Source organism: Rana temporaria, chromosome 5 (assembly GCF_905171775.1).
Source record: "Rana temporaria chromosome 5, aRanTem1.1, whole genome shotgun sequence".
Lineage (NCBI taxonomy): Eukaryota > Metazoa > Chordata > Amphibia > Anura > Ranidae > Rana > Rana temporaria.
In genome coordinates this window covers 315,024,549-315,042,427 of record NC_053493.1, presented here as the reverse complement: position 1 = coordinate 315,042,427, position 17,879 = coordinate 315,024,549, and the positions used below count along the sequence as shown (strand labels likewise).

General features: G+C 44.2%; 1 protein-coding gene across 1 annotated transcript in view; it reads left to right on the top strand.

The window, feature by feature from the left end:
• Positions 1–17,879, top strand: part of PRKDC (protein kinase, DNA-activated, catalytic subunit) — a 677,570-nt gene that overhangs the window by 182,376 nt on the left and 477,315 nt on the right. The window contains exon 14 of the mRNA XM_040354170.1: positions 13,258–13,307. Coding sequence (XP_040210104.1) covers positions 13,258–13,307 — 50 coding nt within the window. The remainder of the gene's footprint in view (positions 1–13,257; positions 13,308–17,879) is intronic.

Genomic DNA, 17,879 nt, shown 5'->3' with positions numbered 1-17,879 from the left:
GGGCATCCTTGATGTCCAGAGCCTCTGTTTCGGCTATGGTTTTGCGCCTCCTGATTTGTCTGAATTGCTGGTCTGCTGACTTAGCATCTTAAAATGCCCTGGCTGATTTACCCTTTAGGGGTGCAAGTTTTTTTGGTACCTCGTTTGGATGACATCAAGAATGTCACTGGGGGTGAGAGCACTCTCCTCCCTCAGTCCACCAGGGGAAAGAAGCCGTGCCATGGGCCGGGTTCTTCATTCCCCACTCAGAAGCGGTATTTTTGCGTCAGTCAGAGCCCGTGGGTTGACCCTCCCGGGCAGACTAAAGGCTCAACTGGGGGACTGAAATGTCCCTGGGTGCAAAAGCCGAACACGCCGGCACCCTATCCCACCAATGTATGTAGCCTCCCCCTGCCCGTATCTTGGGTGGGGGCACAGCTTTGCAGGTTCACAGCTCGGTGAACCTCCCTGCTCGCTGACCAGTGGGTCTGCAGGGTGGTCTCTTCGGAGTATTAGATAGGGTTCCTTCCTATCCACCGAACAGATTTTTTTCCCTCGAGTCTTGCGGCTCTTCGGTTTGCCCTGAGGCAGTGTGGCACTTGCTAAGCTGCGGGGTAATTTTTACCTGTCCTGCAGGACTAGCGGTTTGAGAGATTCTATCTGAATCTGTTCTCGGTCCCAAAGATGGACGGGGTCCGTCCGATTTTGGGCTTCAAGGGTCTAAAATGCCTTTGTGAACGATGAGTAGTTCCGCACGGAATCCATTCGTTTGGTAGCTGCGCTCCATCCGGGGGACTTTCTGGCGTCCTTGGACATAAAGGACGCACACATGCATGTCCCATTTTGTGCAAGTCAGAGATTCTGTGCTTCACGATTGAGGAGGTCCACTGTCAGTTTGTGGCCCTTCCTTTTGATCTAGCGTCAGCACCAAGAGTTTTCACCAGGGTGCTCCCACTTAACCTAGCTTTGCTGGGACAGCGAGGCTTTGCCATCATGGGCTGCTTAGACGCCCTTTTTCTGAGAGCAGCTTCTGGCTCAGAATTAGTGGAGGATGTGTCTATAGCCATTGTGGACCCTCCGAAAATTCGGGTGGGTGTTAAACATTTGAAGTTCGTCCTGGTTCCGACTCAGCGCTTGGAGTACCTAGGGTTGATCCGGACTCCTCCTGACAAAGGTTTTTCTTCCCCTGGAGAAATTGCAGACACTTCAGTTTGCAGTGAGGGTGTTGGCTTCATGCAATCGGTCATTTCTCTGTTTTGAATGCCAGTCCTGGGCCTGTTGGAAGCCTCCTTCGAGGCGGTACCGTATGTCCAGTTCCACACTCGTGTTTTCTAGTGGGAGATACTGTCCAAGTGGTACAAATCTCTTTTGTCTCTGGATCATCAGATCTGGTGAGCCACCTACTCAGTCTCTCTGAATTGGTGGCTGGGATCCCCGACTCTTCGGTCCAGGAAGTCGTTTCTTCCTGTTCAGTGGACGATGATTACGACCGTCGCCAGCCTCACGGGTTGAGGGGGGCGCCTGGCGGGTCCAGTCGGCCCAGGGTCACTGGACTCTAGTGGACTCCTGTCTACCGATCAATGTCCTAGTACTTTGACCGATCAGACTATGCCTCTCCTCGTGGTCAAGGTGGTTGAAGGGTCGCCCGATCTGGATTCAGCCGGACAACGCCACGGCCGTGGCTTCGGTCTACCATCAGGTATACTGCCAGGCGGACTACCGGAGTTGCCAGATGCTGGACCAGGGTGACTGGTCTCTGTACTTGGAGGTGTTTCAGCTCCCTTGCAGGAGGTGAGACTCGCAGGGCATTATCTCCTGGCCGCTCGTCTCGATCACAAGGTGTCAGAGTTCGTGGTCAGGTCTATTGATCCATGTACGGACGCGTCGGACGTGTTGGTGGCCCTGTGGGGTCTGTATCGGCTACTTTATGTCTGTCTTCCATTGTAGTTGCTTCCTTCGGATCCCGATGATTCTAATCGCTCCAGATTGGCCTCGGCGTCCTTGGTACACCGATCTTGGGCACCTGGTGGCGGATGTACCGTGTTGGTTGCCAGGGCGGGAGGACCTTCTGTCTCAAGGTCCCCTACTTCCTCCTGTGGTACAGTCGCTGGCTTGCACGACATGGCTGTTGGAAGCCAGACTTTAAGAGACCGGGGTCTGTTCGTCTCGGTCATCTCACCCATGCTGAAAGCAAGGTTGTCTCCTTCCAGGAGGATTTACCATCGCACCTAGAAGGCCTACGTCTCTTTGTGCGAAGAGATGGGGTGACGTCCACGGACGTACTCTGTGTCCAGGGTCCTGCTGTTTTTACAGCTTGGAATGGATCTAAAAAGCACCATTTGGGGTGCAGATTTCAGCCTTGGCTGTGTTTTTTGTCAGTGGCCTTTTGCGGCCCATTCCCTGGTGGGTACCTTTTTGTGCTAGGGGTTCACCATTTAATTCCCCCTCTTGGTTCACCTCTTCCCCCATGAGTTTGGGCTCTGGTGCTCTCGGTTCTTCAGGAACCTCCTTTTTGGAAACATCAGAGAGATTCTTCTCTTGACACTATCTCGGAAGGTGGCATTTTTAGTGGCCATTACTCCTGTCAGAAGGGTTTCTGAGTTGGGGGTCTTGCCTTGCAAGTCGCCATGCTTGATCCTCCATTAGGATTACGTGGTGGTGCTTCCGAAGGTGGTTTCGGCCTTTCGCCTGAATGAGGACTTTGTTCATCCATCCATTTGTCCTCGGCCGGCGCATCCTAAGGAGGTTGCGTTTCCTACTTTCGAGGTGGTGCGCGCTTTGCGGGTGTATCTGCCTGCTACGGCTCTTTCGGAGATCTGACGCTCCTTTTGTGTCTGTGTCTGGACCACCATTTCTCTGTTAATCTGGCAGGCTGTCATACAGACCTATGCTCTTAGAGGACAGACGCCCCTTTTCCGGTCACGGCACTTTCGACCAGGGAAATTGGTGCTTCCTGGGTTTTCCGACATTATGCGTCTGTCTCACAGGTGTGCGGGGCGGCGACTTGGTCGTGCGTTTACACATTTCTTCCAGATTTTACATGGTTGCTGTGAGTGCATCTTCTGATGCTTCTTTCGCCCGCTAGGTTTTGCAGACGGCTGTTTGCTGTTGCAGCTCCTCTGTTTAGGACCTCTGCTTGTTTTGGGGTGAAGTTAAAATTGGTTTTACTGATACTGTTTCCACCCCTCGTTTTTGACACTGCTTGGGGACGTCCCACTTGTATAGATTTAAAGGGGTTGTAAAGGTTTGTCTTTAATTTTCTAAATTGGTTCCTTTATGCTAGTGCATTGTTGGTCCACTTACCTTTTCCTTCTATTTCCCTTCTAAATGTTTTTTTTCTTTGTTTGAATTTCTCACTTCCTGTTTCTCCTCCGTAAGCTTTCCACCATCATCCGAGCGGTGAAAGTAATTTAGAACGGCTTACTGAACAGCTTATTGAGAAGGAACAGGAAGTGAGAAATTCAGACAAAGAAAACAAAGATGAAAAAAAAAAACATTTAGAAGGGAAATGGAAGGAAAACCAACAATGCACTAGCTTAACCACTTAACCCCCGGACCATATTGCTGGTCAAAGACCAGAGCACTTTTTGCGATTCGGCACTGCATCGCTTTAACTGACAATTGCACAGTCATGCGACGTGGCTCCCAAACAAAATTGGTGTCCTTTCCCCCCCCACAAATAGAGCTTTCTTTTGGTGGTATTTGATCACCTCTGCGGTTTTTAGTTTTTGTGCTATAAACAAAAATAGAGCGACAATTTTGAAAAATAATATTTTTTACTTTTTGCTATAATAAATATCCCCCAAAAATATACAAAATTTTTTTTTTTTTCCTCAGTTTAGGCCGATATGTATTTTTCTACATATTTTTCGTAAAAAAATATTGCAATAAGCGTTTATTGGTTGGTTTGCCCAAAAGTTATAGCGTTTGCAAAATAGGGGGTATTTTTATGTCATTTTTATCTATTTTTTTTTTTACTAGTAATGGCGGCGATCAGTGATTTTTTTTCGGTACTGCGACATTATGGCGGCCACTTCGGACACATTTTTGAACCATTGGCATTTTTATAGCGATCAGTGCTATAAAAATGCATTGGATTACTATAAAAATGCCACTGGCAGTGAAGGGGTTAACACTAGGGGGCGGGGAAGGGGTTAAGTATGTTTCCTGGGTGTGTTCTAACTGTAGGGGGGGTGGACTGACATGGGGAAATGACTGATCTTCTGTTCATACATTGTATGAACAGAAGATCAGCATTTCTCTCCCTGACAGGACCAGGAGCTGTGTGTTTACACACACACACAGCTCCCGGTCCTCGCTCTGTAACGAGCGATCACGTGTGCCCGGCGGCGATCGCGCCCGCCGGGCACGTGCACGGAAGTCGGGGGATAGCGCGGCGGCACGCACGCACCCCTAGTGGCCTGCGTGAGAGTCAACGTATAGCTACGGGCTCTCGCGCAGGGGAGCCGACCTGCCGCCGTAAAACGACGGCGGCTGGTCGGCAACCAGTTAAAGGAACCTATTTAGAAAATAAAAAACGAACCTTTACAACCCCTTTAAGGAACTGTGTCCGTCCATGTACGATAAGAGAAAATAGGATTTTTTGTACTCACCGTAAAAAACCTTTTCTCTGACGTCCATGGACGGACACAGCACTCACCCCTCCTTTTTAGGTTTGTACTGCTTGTTACGAAATGAGGCTGCATACTGCAGGGAGGAGGGTTATGTCTGGAGGGACCGCCTGGGCGGGGCTCTTCAACTCTGTTAATGTAACATGCATTTAATTATCTAACATGTTTCTGCCTAGTCCTCTCCTGTAAACAGGGAACATAACCCACTTGTCAAGATTTAAGGAGCTGTGTCCCTTCCATGGACGTCAGAGAAAAGGATTTTACGGTCAGTACAAAAAATCCTATTTTTTGTTTAAACATAGAAATGGAGAACAGGACCATCCACACTGCATCTAATTCACACCCACTGATGGCAATGCATGCATTCTGTTCAAGAATTGGCATCAATCAAAATGGGTATCAAATATTCCAAAAGGTCAGTTTACCCACATAAAAAGGAATAGTACAAAAGAAGAGATGTTTTCAGAACAAATGGATTCATTAGGGATTTAAGCAGAAAGGGATACGATAAGATACTTCATATGATGAGGTGAAAGACATAAAATCCCAGAGAAATATAAATTGGTGACATACAAAAATACAGAGAGGAGAGTGGAAGATTTGGGATTTATTACAGAATTAAATGCCCCGTATAAACAAATAGAAACTTTTTTTTTTTTAAAACACTGGGCGTTTTTATTGGAGGAAAAGGTATTTGGATCAAAACAGTAAAAAAATTAAAAAAATTCTGTTGTTTACAGCAGGAGATCTCTGACGTTGAAGAATAAACGTGCTCATAATGTCAAAGAACCCCTGCTAAAGATCCCTCCTGAATTTTTCTTTTTAAGATGGGATCGTTTTTTTTGTTTTTTTTTGGTGTGTGAGATGTGTTGGTTGTAAAAAATAAGGCAAGTACAGTTGTGCTCATAAGTTTACATACCCTGGCAGAATTTATGATTTCTTGGCCATTTTTCAGAGAATATGAATGATAACACAAAAACATTTTTCTCTCTCATGGTTAGTGTTTGGCTGAAGCCATTTATTATCAATCAACTGTGTTTTACTTTTTAACCAAAACTAGCCAAATGAACCCTGCTCAAAAGTTTACATATCCTGGTGATTCTGGCCTGATAACATGCACACAAGTTGATACATAGGGGTTTGAATGGCTATTAAAAGTTAACCATCCTCACCTGTGATCTGTTTGCTTGTCATTAGTGTGTGTGTGTGTGTGTGTGTGTGTGTGTATATAAAATGTCAATGCGTTTCTGGACCCCTGACAGACCCTTGCATCTTTCAGCCAGTGATGCACTGACATTTTTTATTTCTGAGTCACGGGGAAAGCAAAAAAATTGTCAAGAAATCTGCGGGAAAATTTTGTTGAACTGTATAAAACAGGAAAGGGATATACAGTGGGGATCGAAAGTTTGGGCACCCCAGGTCTTTTCATGGGTATAATGGGCCCGCCTACCATGGCTGGAGATAACCCACAGCTGGGTTCGCCAAAACCCAAAGAATGAAGTCTAAAAAATGGGCAGTCTGCTGAGCTCTTGATTGTGGAGATGGGTTGGCTGCTTCCTACACCCAGTTTACTACCTCAGTTACTGCCAAGACAAGGTGAGTGAGAGGCTGGGTGCCAGTAAGTGGAATGACGGGCAGTGGGTCAGTACTGCACACAGGTACGTTTGGAGAAGAAAGGGCACAGAATTTAATAAAAAGAACCCCAGTCCAACTGTTAAGCATGGGGGTGGATCAATCATGCATTGGGGTTGTATTGCAGCCAGTGGCACAGGGAACATTTCACGAGTAGAAGGAAAAATGGATTCAATAAAATTTCAGCAAATTTGATGCCATCTATGAAAAAGCTGAAGTTGGGGCGTGGCTTGCGCGCGCACGAGTATGGACGCCTGAGCTGTGAGCTCCGCAGACCGGACCGGACAAAGCTACTACCGGGTGACATCGCCGCTGCAAACAGCACCACGGAACCAAATCCGTCTCCCCCGAGCCCCGCAGCCACAATGACCCGCAAACGGTCACAAGATCGCGGCCCTAGGAAGCTGGATACATTCTCCTTCCAGCCCCGCCGTAAAATCCAAGATGGCGCCGCCGGAGGATCAGCGAGGCAGCTGCTGGATTTCACAGGCCTCCCTGGCACCCATCCACAGGAATCACGGGCCGCATTGCAGCACTCCCCTCCGCCTGATTCCTCTCCTGCAACCCCGGGAACGCAGAGTCCAGCAAAATCCAAGATGAGGATGGATCTCCCTGACCGGGCCCCGGTCACAGTAAGTACAGGCCTGCATAACGATTTTGCTATATCCTCTCTGCAGTCATCCATAGCACAGGGCAACCGGTGCTGGACACCACTATGAAGGACATGCTAGTGACATTGCAGTCTTCCCTCATGTCTAACTTGTCATCACTGATCAATAGGTTTTCACTAGAAATGAAACGTATGGATAATAGGATGCAATTTATGGAAAACAAAATGGAGGAATGTACTGAGACAGTTAATGATTTGGTAGATGCTTATACTGAACAGAAAGATGACACTCTATGGATCAAAGCGAAGCTCGCGGACCGCTCCAGACGCAATAACCTTAAAATCCGCGGGATCCCTGAGTCCGTCCAACCAAAAGAGCTGCTCAATTTTGACAGCACAATGTTTTTCAGCATGCTCCCTGAGCTTTCCCCAATTGAACTCACTGTTGACCGCTTCCATAGACTTCCTAAACCCCACCATTTTGATGCAGATATACCCCGAGATGTTCTCCTGAGAGTTTACTTTTTCCAGGCTAAAGAGCAGATCCTTATGAAGGCAAGGGAACTCTCTCCACTTCCAGCGCCATACTCAGATATTCAGCTCTATGCAGACCTGTCCCGATATACACTTAAATTGAGGAGGCAGCTGAAGTCCATCACAAAAGCTCTAAACAATCACAAAATCACATACAAGTGGCGCCATCCAGCGACCATCTTGGTCACTTACAATGGCATACCTCACACCGTCTCCACCCTTGAAGGGGGCATGAAGCTTCTGCAGATGGGAGTGAGGTAGTAGGTATTGGCGTCTCTTAATTTGTGTAAAAACCAAAAAATAATAAATGAAAATAAAACTTAAGATGAGGAATAAATCAGTAACCTCCTATGAATCCTTGCCTATATAGTTATTTGTGGTGTGTGGGTATATATGGATATATATCAAACCCTTTCTAGATCATAAACAAAGACTATAATGCTAAAAATCAACAACTAAACATTTGAAAAACATTTGAAAAAAAGTCCATACAGTTATAAAAAAAAATTAAAAATATATAAAAAAAAAATATATATATATATTATTAGTAGATGAATTAAATTAAAGTGCTCTGTGCTGTGAATATCCACTGATATTAAATAAAACAGTCCATGCAGAAAAAGTGCTTCGTGCTTCATATAATATGCAGATGACAGTGTGCTCAGTGCTCCCTCTTCACATGCTCTGGTGGGTCCCTCACTCACCAGATCCAGGCACCCACAAGGGGTAAGACGCCTTCACAGAATTAGCCCTGTGTCGCTCTCTGGCAAGTATTCACTTGTTTGGGCCCCTTCACTTAGATGTATATCTCAGAGGAGAGAGAGTACTCACATAGTACAGTATCGTTTTGATAAAAAAAAATATTTTATATAAAAGTCAGGTACTCACAATTGGCAAGAAGTAATCAAGCATCTGTGTCAGATATCCTTGGAGTGTTTGCGAATGGGTGCTCGACCGGTTTCGTCTAGTGACATCATCTGGAGCTTCTGCACTCCTGGGGAATTCTCCCAGAACCCTCCCGCAACCAACCAGACCCTGCTGGAGTCCCTAATTCGTTCACTTTTGGTCTCGGCAGGGAAAAATACAAAAAGCAGAACCCGACACCACGTCACTGAGCGACTACCTGTCCGGTCTGGTCATGCGCTCTGTCATCTGCTTGCTGAACTTTCCCCCACTCCTGGTCAGCTGCTCAATTGAGCCATCTGTTGTTGGCGCACCTGTTTGTACCCCCTGCTGTTTTTTTTTGTTTGTTCCGTACTTGTTTTATTTTTGCATTTTTTCTTTTGTTTTCCCTTTTTGGTTTTCACCACCAGTTTATTTACCACTATCACCTACGTGACATCCAACTGTCCTGGGCACACACAGACTGTTTGTATTACACCTAGTGGGTCATCATCTTGTTTTGTTTTGTACCTTTCTAGTAGCCTGGAATCCATCCTCGCGCAAACAAGGGAATGGTTTCTACCCTCCCCTCTTCCTACATTATGGAGAAAAATAGAAGAATCCTTAGTTCCACGCAATAACCTTTCTTCCTGGCTACTCGCTACCAACCTAGGGGCAAAACTACCCACCCCGCTTGTCTCCGACTATACTAGCGATCATTCGAGTTTGGGCCAGTTTCCATCAGTTGTCCGCAACTCACCCCATACAATCATTAGTTCCCATTCCTATAGAAGCCCTACAACATTTGATGGCCTCATCATCCCACTCCTCTTGGAAGGACAAAGGCATAACCCACTTATCTAATTTGATTACTACTGACCGACTCAAAACATTCTCTGAACTTCAAGACGAATTTCGAATCCCAAACTCTGACTCATTCCTCTATCTACGCACCAAACATTGCCTTGCTTCTCTGGCACCTTGGACTTATACAATCCCTCAACAAGCCTGGATCTACTTTAGATCCCCTATGGTCCATCAAAAGCGTATATATATATTTTATATAATTTACTGCGCTCTAAAACTACATTCACTAGCTCTATTGCGCTGACCAGGTGGGAAAAAGATCTGGGACAAAACTTCACACTAGATCAATGGGAAAAGGCCTGCCACTCCACTTATAAGGCCACGTGCTTCTCCACTCTTTGGGAGCTTGCATTTAAGTTAACCTATCGTTGGTATCTGACTCCTGACAAGCTGTCCAAATTTGACTCTTCGCTTGAGAATACATGCTGGAGGAAGTGTGGGAAAAAGGGTGATTTACTACATATTCTATGGGATTGCCCCAAACTTGCCTCCTTTTGGCAATTGGTGTTTCAACTGATCTCTGACGTTACAAAACTAAAAATGGACAAGCAACCGTCCCTGGCATTGCTGTCTTTGACTATAGAACGATTCCCCAATCCAACGAGGAATATCATACTACATATACTCTTAGCCGCACGCCTCAGTATTACTAGATAATGGAAAGACCCAGACCCCCCCACTCTTCAAGACGTGATCCATACTATCCATACGCATTTTACATATGAAATCATCAGTAACCAGAAGTTACTTTACCACTCTTATTCAGATGACACACAACTGTATTTTCGCATCTGCAACAATAAGGAGCATTATCTCGGACTAGAGAAATGCCTTACTTTGATAGAAAACTGGATGACAAAGAGTTATCTCAAACTCAACGGCTCAAAAACAGAACTTCTCCTGTTTCACAATGAAAAATCATCCAGGAACAACATGGACACCCCCGCCCATTCTGGGTAAAACTATCACCCCTAGCACCAAAGTCAAAAGTCTCGGAGTCATCTTCGACACCAACATGACAATGGATGCACAAATAGGGTCAGTGGTCAGTGGTTCGTACCATCTGCTGTGCCTACTACGCAGACTCACCCCCTTTATCCCAAAAGAAGACATAGCAGTCGTGGTGGGTACAATTATCAACTCCAGACTGGACTATGCAAATGCCCTCTGTCTCGGACTCCACAAATACCAAATCACTCGTCTGCAAGTCGTTCAAAATACGACCGCTCGACTAGTGACTGGGAAAAAAACATGGGAATCAATCTCACCTTCTCTGAGATCCCTTCATTGGCTCCCAGTAAAAGACAGAATCACTTTCAAAGCACTCTGCTTAATGCATAAGTGTATCCAAGGAATCGCCCCCCAATATCTATGCGAAAAAATAAAAGCTCACAAACCCAATCGCGTTCTGCGATTCACCAACCAAAATCTACTCCAGATACCCAAAGCCAGATACAAGTCCAAAGGAGAACGTAGATTCGCAGTCCAAGGACCGAGACTGTGGAAAGCTCTGCCAACCACCATCCGATTGGAGGTGAACCACTTGGCCTTCAGAAGAAAGATCAAAACCCATCTCTTCTAAGATCAAAAAGTTCACTCGGGGAATACATATGAAGCGCCCAGAGGCGATTCAGTTTGCATGTGTTGCGCTATATAAGTCTCTCTCACTCACTCTAACGACACTTGCATTACGTCACCGTGACAAGACACATAACCTCCGAAACTGGCAACAGTGGACTGACTGGACTGACTCCCCTGGTCTTGCCAATTCGTTCGACTCTCATCTTTGAATGACGCCTTTTTGTAGAGGTTACAGTGTTATACTGTTAACTACCCACCACCCTACCTTTGTTTTCTTTACTTTCACTGATTATTCACAATCCTTCTGCTGATGATTTGGCTTATGAGGCCTTCATGGGCATTCAGGGTCTGACCTACGTGGGGGGGGGGGAGGGATGCCTTCACACGGGCACAGTTTAGCACCCTGTAGGGGTGTTCGGGGGGAGGCGCCCTCCTCTCTTCTCCTATAATGGGCTTATGTTTCTCTGATCACCTTGGAATACTACGCTATGCTATGTTCTATATTTGGTATCCCAAATTGTTTGTTACATTACCTGTTACATTACCTGCTCAGTTGTGTGTGCCGTACTCCGCCTCCGCCATCAATTGACGGATTGTTGTACCATCCTGTTTTACTGTTTCATTTGTTGTCTCATACATGAATATGTACCTTGTAAATCCTTCAATAAAAATGTATTGAGTAAAAAAAAAAAAAAACTGAAGTTAAAGAGAGGATAGCTTCTACAAATGGATAATGATCCTAAACACACCTCAAAATCCACTGGGGATTACATCAAGAAGCGTAAACTGAAGGTTTTTCCATGGCCTTCACAATCTCCTGACCTCAACATAATTGAAAATCTATGGATAGACCTTAAAAGAGCAGTGCGTGACAGACAGCCCAGAAATCTCAAAGAACTGGAAGACTTTTGTAAGGAAGAATGGGCAAAGATACCTCAAACAAGAATTGAAAGACTCTTGGCTGGCTACAAAAAGTGTTTACAAGCTGTGATACTTGCCAAAGGGGGCAGTGCAAGATATTAACTCTGCAGGGTGCCCAAACTTTTGAAGACGCCATTTTTTTGTTTTCTGTAATTTTGAAAGTGTAAATGAAGAAAATAAAATCTAACTTTTTTTTACATATTATAAGAATGTCTCCTCTGTAATTTGATGCCTTTTGGAGATTTTTCCATCTTTCCTTGGCTTTGTTATGCACATTAATACAAATTTTAACCTGGGGTGCCCAAACTTTCGATTCCCACTGTAAAAAGATATCCAAGGAATTCAAAATTCCTATCAGCAGTGTTAAAACTCTAATCAAGAAGTGGAAAATGAGGGGTTCTGTTGAAACCAAACCACGTTTAGATAGACCAACTAGAGATTCACCAACTGCCAGGAAAGTTGTTAGGGATGCAGAGAAAAACCCACAAATGAACTTCAGGTGAAATACAGGACTCTCTGAAAACATGTGGTGTGGCTGATTCAAGATGCACAATAAGGAGGCACTTAAAGAAAGATGGGCTGCATGGTTGAGTCGCCAGAAGAAAGCCATTACTATGCAAATGCCACAAAGTATCTTGCTTACAATATGCCAAACAGCACAGAGACAAGCCTCAAACCACCTGACACACAATCATTTGGAGTGATGAGACCAAAATTTAGCTTTTTGGCCACAACCATAAACGCTACATTTGGAGAGGAGGAGTCAGTCAACAAGGCCTATGAAAAGGTACAGAGGTGGATCGCTGATGTTTTGGGGATGTTTTGGGGATGTGTGAGCTACAAAGGCGCAGGAAATGTGGTCAAAATTGTTGGAATGATGAATACAAGTATGTTATCAAAAAATACTGGAGGAATATTTGCATTCATCAGCCAGGAGGAAGCACTCAAGCAGAGTGCGACAGGGATCCGATACATGGAGGTACCTGGATATGCAAAGGTTGGAGGAAACACCCAAAACTCTCAGGTGGACTGCAACAGAGCAAGGATGTGAGGGAGTTTTCCGATTTGGCAGAGTATCAGAAACCTATAAGAAGTCAGGGTCTGACTCGAAACCTACCTTTCATTTGAAAGTTAATTTAATGGTTGACATTTAAAAAAAAAAAAAAAAAAAAAAAAAAAAGTTATACTTGCCTGCTCCGTACAATGTTTTTGCACAGGGCAGCCTCGATCCTCTTCTTCTGGGGTCCCTGTCTGCACCTTTGGCTCCTCCCCCGCACAAATTAATGCATTAAAGGTAAAAACTTCTGTCTTTTAGAACCACTTTAAAAGTCAATTTTGGGCAGTCTGACCCCGGAATTTTTTTCCACTAGGTTTAGCTCATTAAACTTCAGTTCAGTTGCTTAATGCAAAAAAAAACAAAAAAACAACACTTGAAGTTTGATTACTGTAATTTTGTTTTTAAAAATATAACATGCATGCAGATCAGAATTCTCCTTCCCAGAAGTGCCTCCCATCCCTCCAGTATACAGGCTGTACAGAAAAGTGAAGTTCACCTTTTCTTCACAATTGCCTGCCCGTGATAAGTTACTGATATGATTTTTTAATTACATTTTTTTTCAGTGCATCAAGGATTAATTCGGGTCTGTTCCAAACCAGTCATATTTGAAAAGGTAATACTTATAAACCATGCTCTTCTCAAACTTAGTAATGCAGTTACATAATGTGTAAAATGTAGAAATAGCATTAGGCCTCATGCAAACAGGCTTATGAAATAAGCAGTATATATGCACATATGGTGTTTGAACATAAATGCATTCTGTCTCAATCGTTTTAGTTTTACAAAATAAAGTAACAATTTAGTAAACGTTTTTTTGCATTGTTAAGGCGATCAAGAACGGTAAAGGCATACAGTAGTATCAAAATTGAGGAATATCCGTATAGTCCCGTATCTTAATCGGGTGGTACTCGCAACCACTGAGCTATCCAGAAACAGTCCATAGTTTCAATAACCACCAGTTTTGACTCAAAAGAAAGAAGAAAAAAAACATGCATTTAAGAAACAAAAGGGGTGGTGGATAAATAAACGCTTGAACTACAATGAAGACCTTTTAAAGCTCAGCTCTATGCAGAGGAGGAAGGCCGGCTTGCACTTGTCCCTCCACCGCACAGTCCAGCTAGTATAACCCTCTTCCAGGAGTTGACCAGTAGCTAGGGACTAAACCAGGGGTAATAAACCCAGAGTGATCCCATCAAAAATATTAACGATGTAAGTTGGAAGATATAACAGGTTTATACTGTGATAAACATCCAATAGGACGTAAATGCATTCTACTGGCCAGAATATTAATTCTGGTTATTGGAATACATTTACACGCATACTCCAAGTTTTTTCTGCTTAAAAGCTCTTTTCAGAACATGCCTTTTTGGTGCTTTTTTTTTTTTTTTTGCTGCCTGTAAAATCTCCTCTTCAAATACACCTTTGTAAATGCCTATATGTGCCTGATCAGATAGACTAACACAGAGGTGCCAAACACCTGTATAAATGACATTTTATAAACTTTAGACTTATTTTTCATATTTATTATGTTATTGGGTTTATGACAACTGTCCACACATATGGAGGGATTTCAGCCTTGGTTTATGTGGCTATTCTTCCTTCAGTTTTAGCAGAATTGCTTTTATCCTTCAGTACCTACATATAGATCTTATTGTCATTGAACTTAGCTGTCATGCTGATCACCTAGAATATTTTGTAACTACGGTTTATGGGAAAACTGACTTCTAGTAATTGGAGAGCATAATCAATTTGGTGGTGACCTGTCTGATAACATAATCTCCCTCCCCACTATGAAAATACTGTCAATGGATGGGTTTAAACAACGTAAGTGCATGAAGGATAATAGCACAATTCCTTCACTATCTAATAGTTATATATTAGATGACATACGGTCCTCTGCTACTCCCATTAAGGGATAATACCATAGCCAAAATAACTGCATATAACATGAATTTTCCCTGTTGGGAACCAAGACAGCGGTTCCCCCAGGAGAAATAAAAGCGGCTACTATCGGTAAAGTTTGGCAATAATGGATCAAGGTAATAAAATTTACAGTTGTTTATTAAAGTATCAAAAAGATGTCATATACAAAATAATATAAAAATTATTGCTCTATATATGAGCTATTAATGACCAGTGTGACGGAGTAACAATCAACATCGCACCATGTATGCTGGTTACAATTGGTGCAAAAAACAGTAGAACATGAGGACAAATACAAACATTAAACAGACATAAAAACAACTAAGGTCCGGATGCCTACTAAGCCACATATGTTAAAGAGTCCAGCGGTAATGTCCCGCTATATTAAACAACGTAAGACTTGAACAGGCAATGGGGATCCATCCACTCACTGCCCAGGAGAGATGGACATCTGCTTATGAAAACAAAAATGATATGTTGGGCTGAGGAGCATGTTGTCTACCATCCGGCCTCCGTTCATTAAACAAATCTCAATGAGGCAAGCATTCTAACAGGGAAACACTGTACTTTCAAAACCTGGGGCACCACTAGTAAAATGGTTTTGCCAAGCTGTGGTCCGTAGATGGGCTCCCAAACCCCCTGGGGTAACATTAACTTAGAGGGACTGCCACCATCCAGGGGGCTCAGGGGTGACCCCCACCTGAGACCCGAGGCTCCTAACCAGCACCCCTGCAGGATGGGCTGAAAGATATTTGTTGGTACTCCCTAGAGACCATGCTTTATCAAAATGCATTGCTATAGTATAGTAAAAAGGTGAGCTCCATTATTAAACAAGATAGGGAGAGCGACAGTCAGTCATTCGGCAGAGACAATCCCTGCACGTTTAGGTACGAGCTATGATTTATGTAGCATCGGATGCTCCACTGAAGCGCCCCTCGACATTGCACGAGGCCTGAATCTGCTGGATTGTTGCGGTTCTGGGAGGCAGGGGATGTAGGCTGTCAGTGCTCTCCAATAGGTCACCCAGTCAGGAATTGGAACCTCTTGTGTTTCCAGAAAGGTAAAAAGGTCTGGGAGCTGCGCATGAGTATGGAGTGCAAGGAAGTTGGGAGGGATGGCCCCAGTTGTATGCGGCTCCCCAGTTCCTTATGATTTCCAGGAGTGGGCAGAGTGTACCCCACATACCGAGAGCGAGTCTGAATGGGTCCGTGAGCATACGGAACGTGGCTCCATTGAAGTCCACTGGGCCCCTGGACCATTCCTTTTTTTATAGTGTAAAAATGTACTCTGGCGAGAACATTTCTCGGGTGCTTGGGGACCCACACGAGAGCCCTGTACTCTATGTACCCGGTCCAGCGTCACTGGCTTGTCTGGTAGTTGGGTCATGGAATTAATAACGTTGGTTCAAAGATCTCCCGTGGTAGCCTCAGGGATACTCTTTAACCAAATATTATTTTGACTGTTACTGTTCTCTCCATCATCAGTCGACAAGTGCATCATAGTAATGCCGCAGTGAGTGTTCACTTGAGCTTGTTCTAATGCAGCCACATCCTGATTGTGAAATATTTCACAGCCCTATTTCGAGTATATACAGAGTCTGTTTCAAGTCTTGTATTTCTTTAGAGAGAGTACTCAAAATTGAGGCCACAATTTCTGTGATGTCTTGCTTGGTAGGGAGAAAGGAAAGCAGGTCTTGTAAGTCCCTTTCCGAGGGCTGATCCTGGGTGGTTGATACAGAAGATCCAGTGGGGGGAGTCTGCCCTAGGTATAACCGCCGACTGTATAGGTGAATCATAAAGAGAATACCCTCCAATGGGATGGGGCATATCAGACAAAGAACTCAACAAAACTTATGTAATAATATTTGAATTTATTTATATATTTATCAGTTTAAAATAATATTGGGGAGTAAAAGATATGGCTTGTAGACATTTATACAGTAACAATACAGCAGTATGGTTACCAAAACCTCAACCAGGCATAACCAATGGGTGCAGTGCTGGATAAAGAGTATATAGCCATCTGAGTTGAACTCTCAGGCTCACAGACTGAAGCACGTTATGTTGATGCAGCTGAGCTGCCAAGGATGGCGCTGTATAGGTGAATCTGAGCGACTTTGAGGCTGGGAGGGAGCTGTTGGACATGCTGGCTGAGCCTTCCCCAACCTTTTTCAGTGTGGTTGATTGCACTGTAGCTGGGCGTGACAGGTCCGTATTGAACTCAGGGTGGGAGCATGGGGTTGCTGAGTTTCTGAGGAAATATCTTGTCCCCAATGACCTTGCTTTGTCCCTGGGGGTTTACTTGCGGAAGGCATAATATTGTGCTGTGGTATGTGTGCTGCGAAAGTCTGTCTGCCCATGTTGCAGGGAGCTGGAAAATGCAGCCGCACAGTGCCATGGCCAAGCCATGCCCCCAGCACACCTGAAATTCATCCTTTTAACTTCCTGCGTACTGAATATAAATATTACAAATTATTGTCAGCCTACATATTTTTTACTTTACACAGGACATTACCCCCACCATGTAATGGAGAGGAGTACGGTATTTTAGTCCAAATTAGGCGACCTCACTGCTTGCCATTGATAAAGTGCAGAAGGGGGACTATAGTCACCCTAGGTGTGTTACTAACGGGATCACATGATAATATAAGGAAGAAAAAACTGAAACGGGAACCACAGCTTCTAGGCTTGGTAAACAGATATCCCTGGTTTAACTGCTTTTGGGATGAAAAATGGTTTTCCTACTAAACACTTTTAGTCGTAACTGTTTAGGTAGCTTTTTTTCCCCTCCCATTAATATGTAACTGCATGCACTAATTACTATTCTTGAATACTATACAGCAAAGTAAATATTTGTGTGTTTTGAAGTTTGGAATAGGGACTGTGATTCTTTTGCATCTCCATGCAAAATGTTCCGTAAAAGAAAGAAAAAGCCAGAGGGAAAAAAATACCCAGTTATTTGTAGTTGATGCAATATGATAATGCTTAGTTTCCATATAAAGGGTTTCTGACAACATTGAATAGGATGATGTAATATCTTTCTCTTACTGTATTTCTCTTCCGTTCATGGACGGACACAGCAGCAATTGACCTTAGGGTATTATCCTCCCTTTTAGGAGATTGACTAGGCAGAAAAACAGCATGTTAAGTGTTAAACACTCCACACAGCACAGTACCTCCCAGGGGGCGGTTCCCCCGTGTACAGCCCCCATTCTCTATTCTGCAGCCTCAGTTTTTTTCTGCCTAACAGGAGATGACATGAC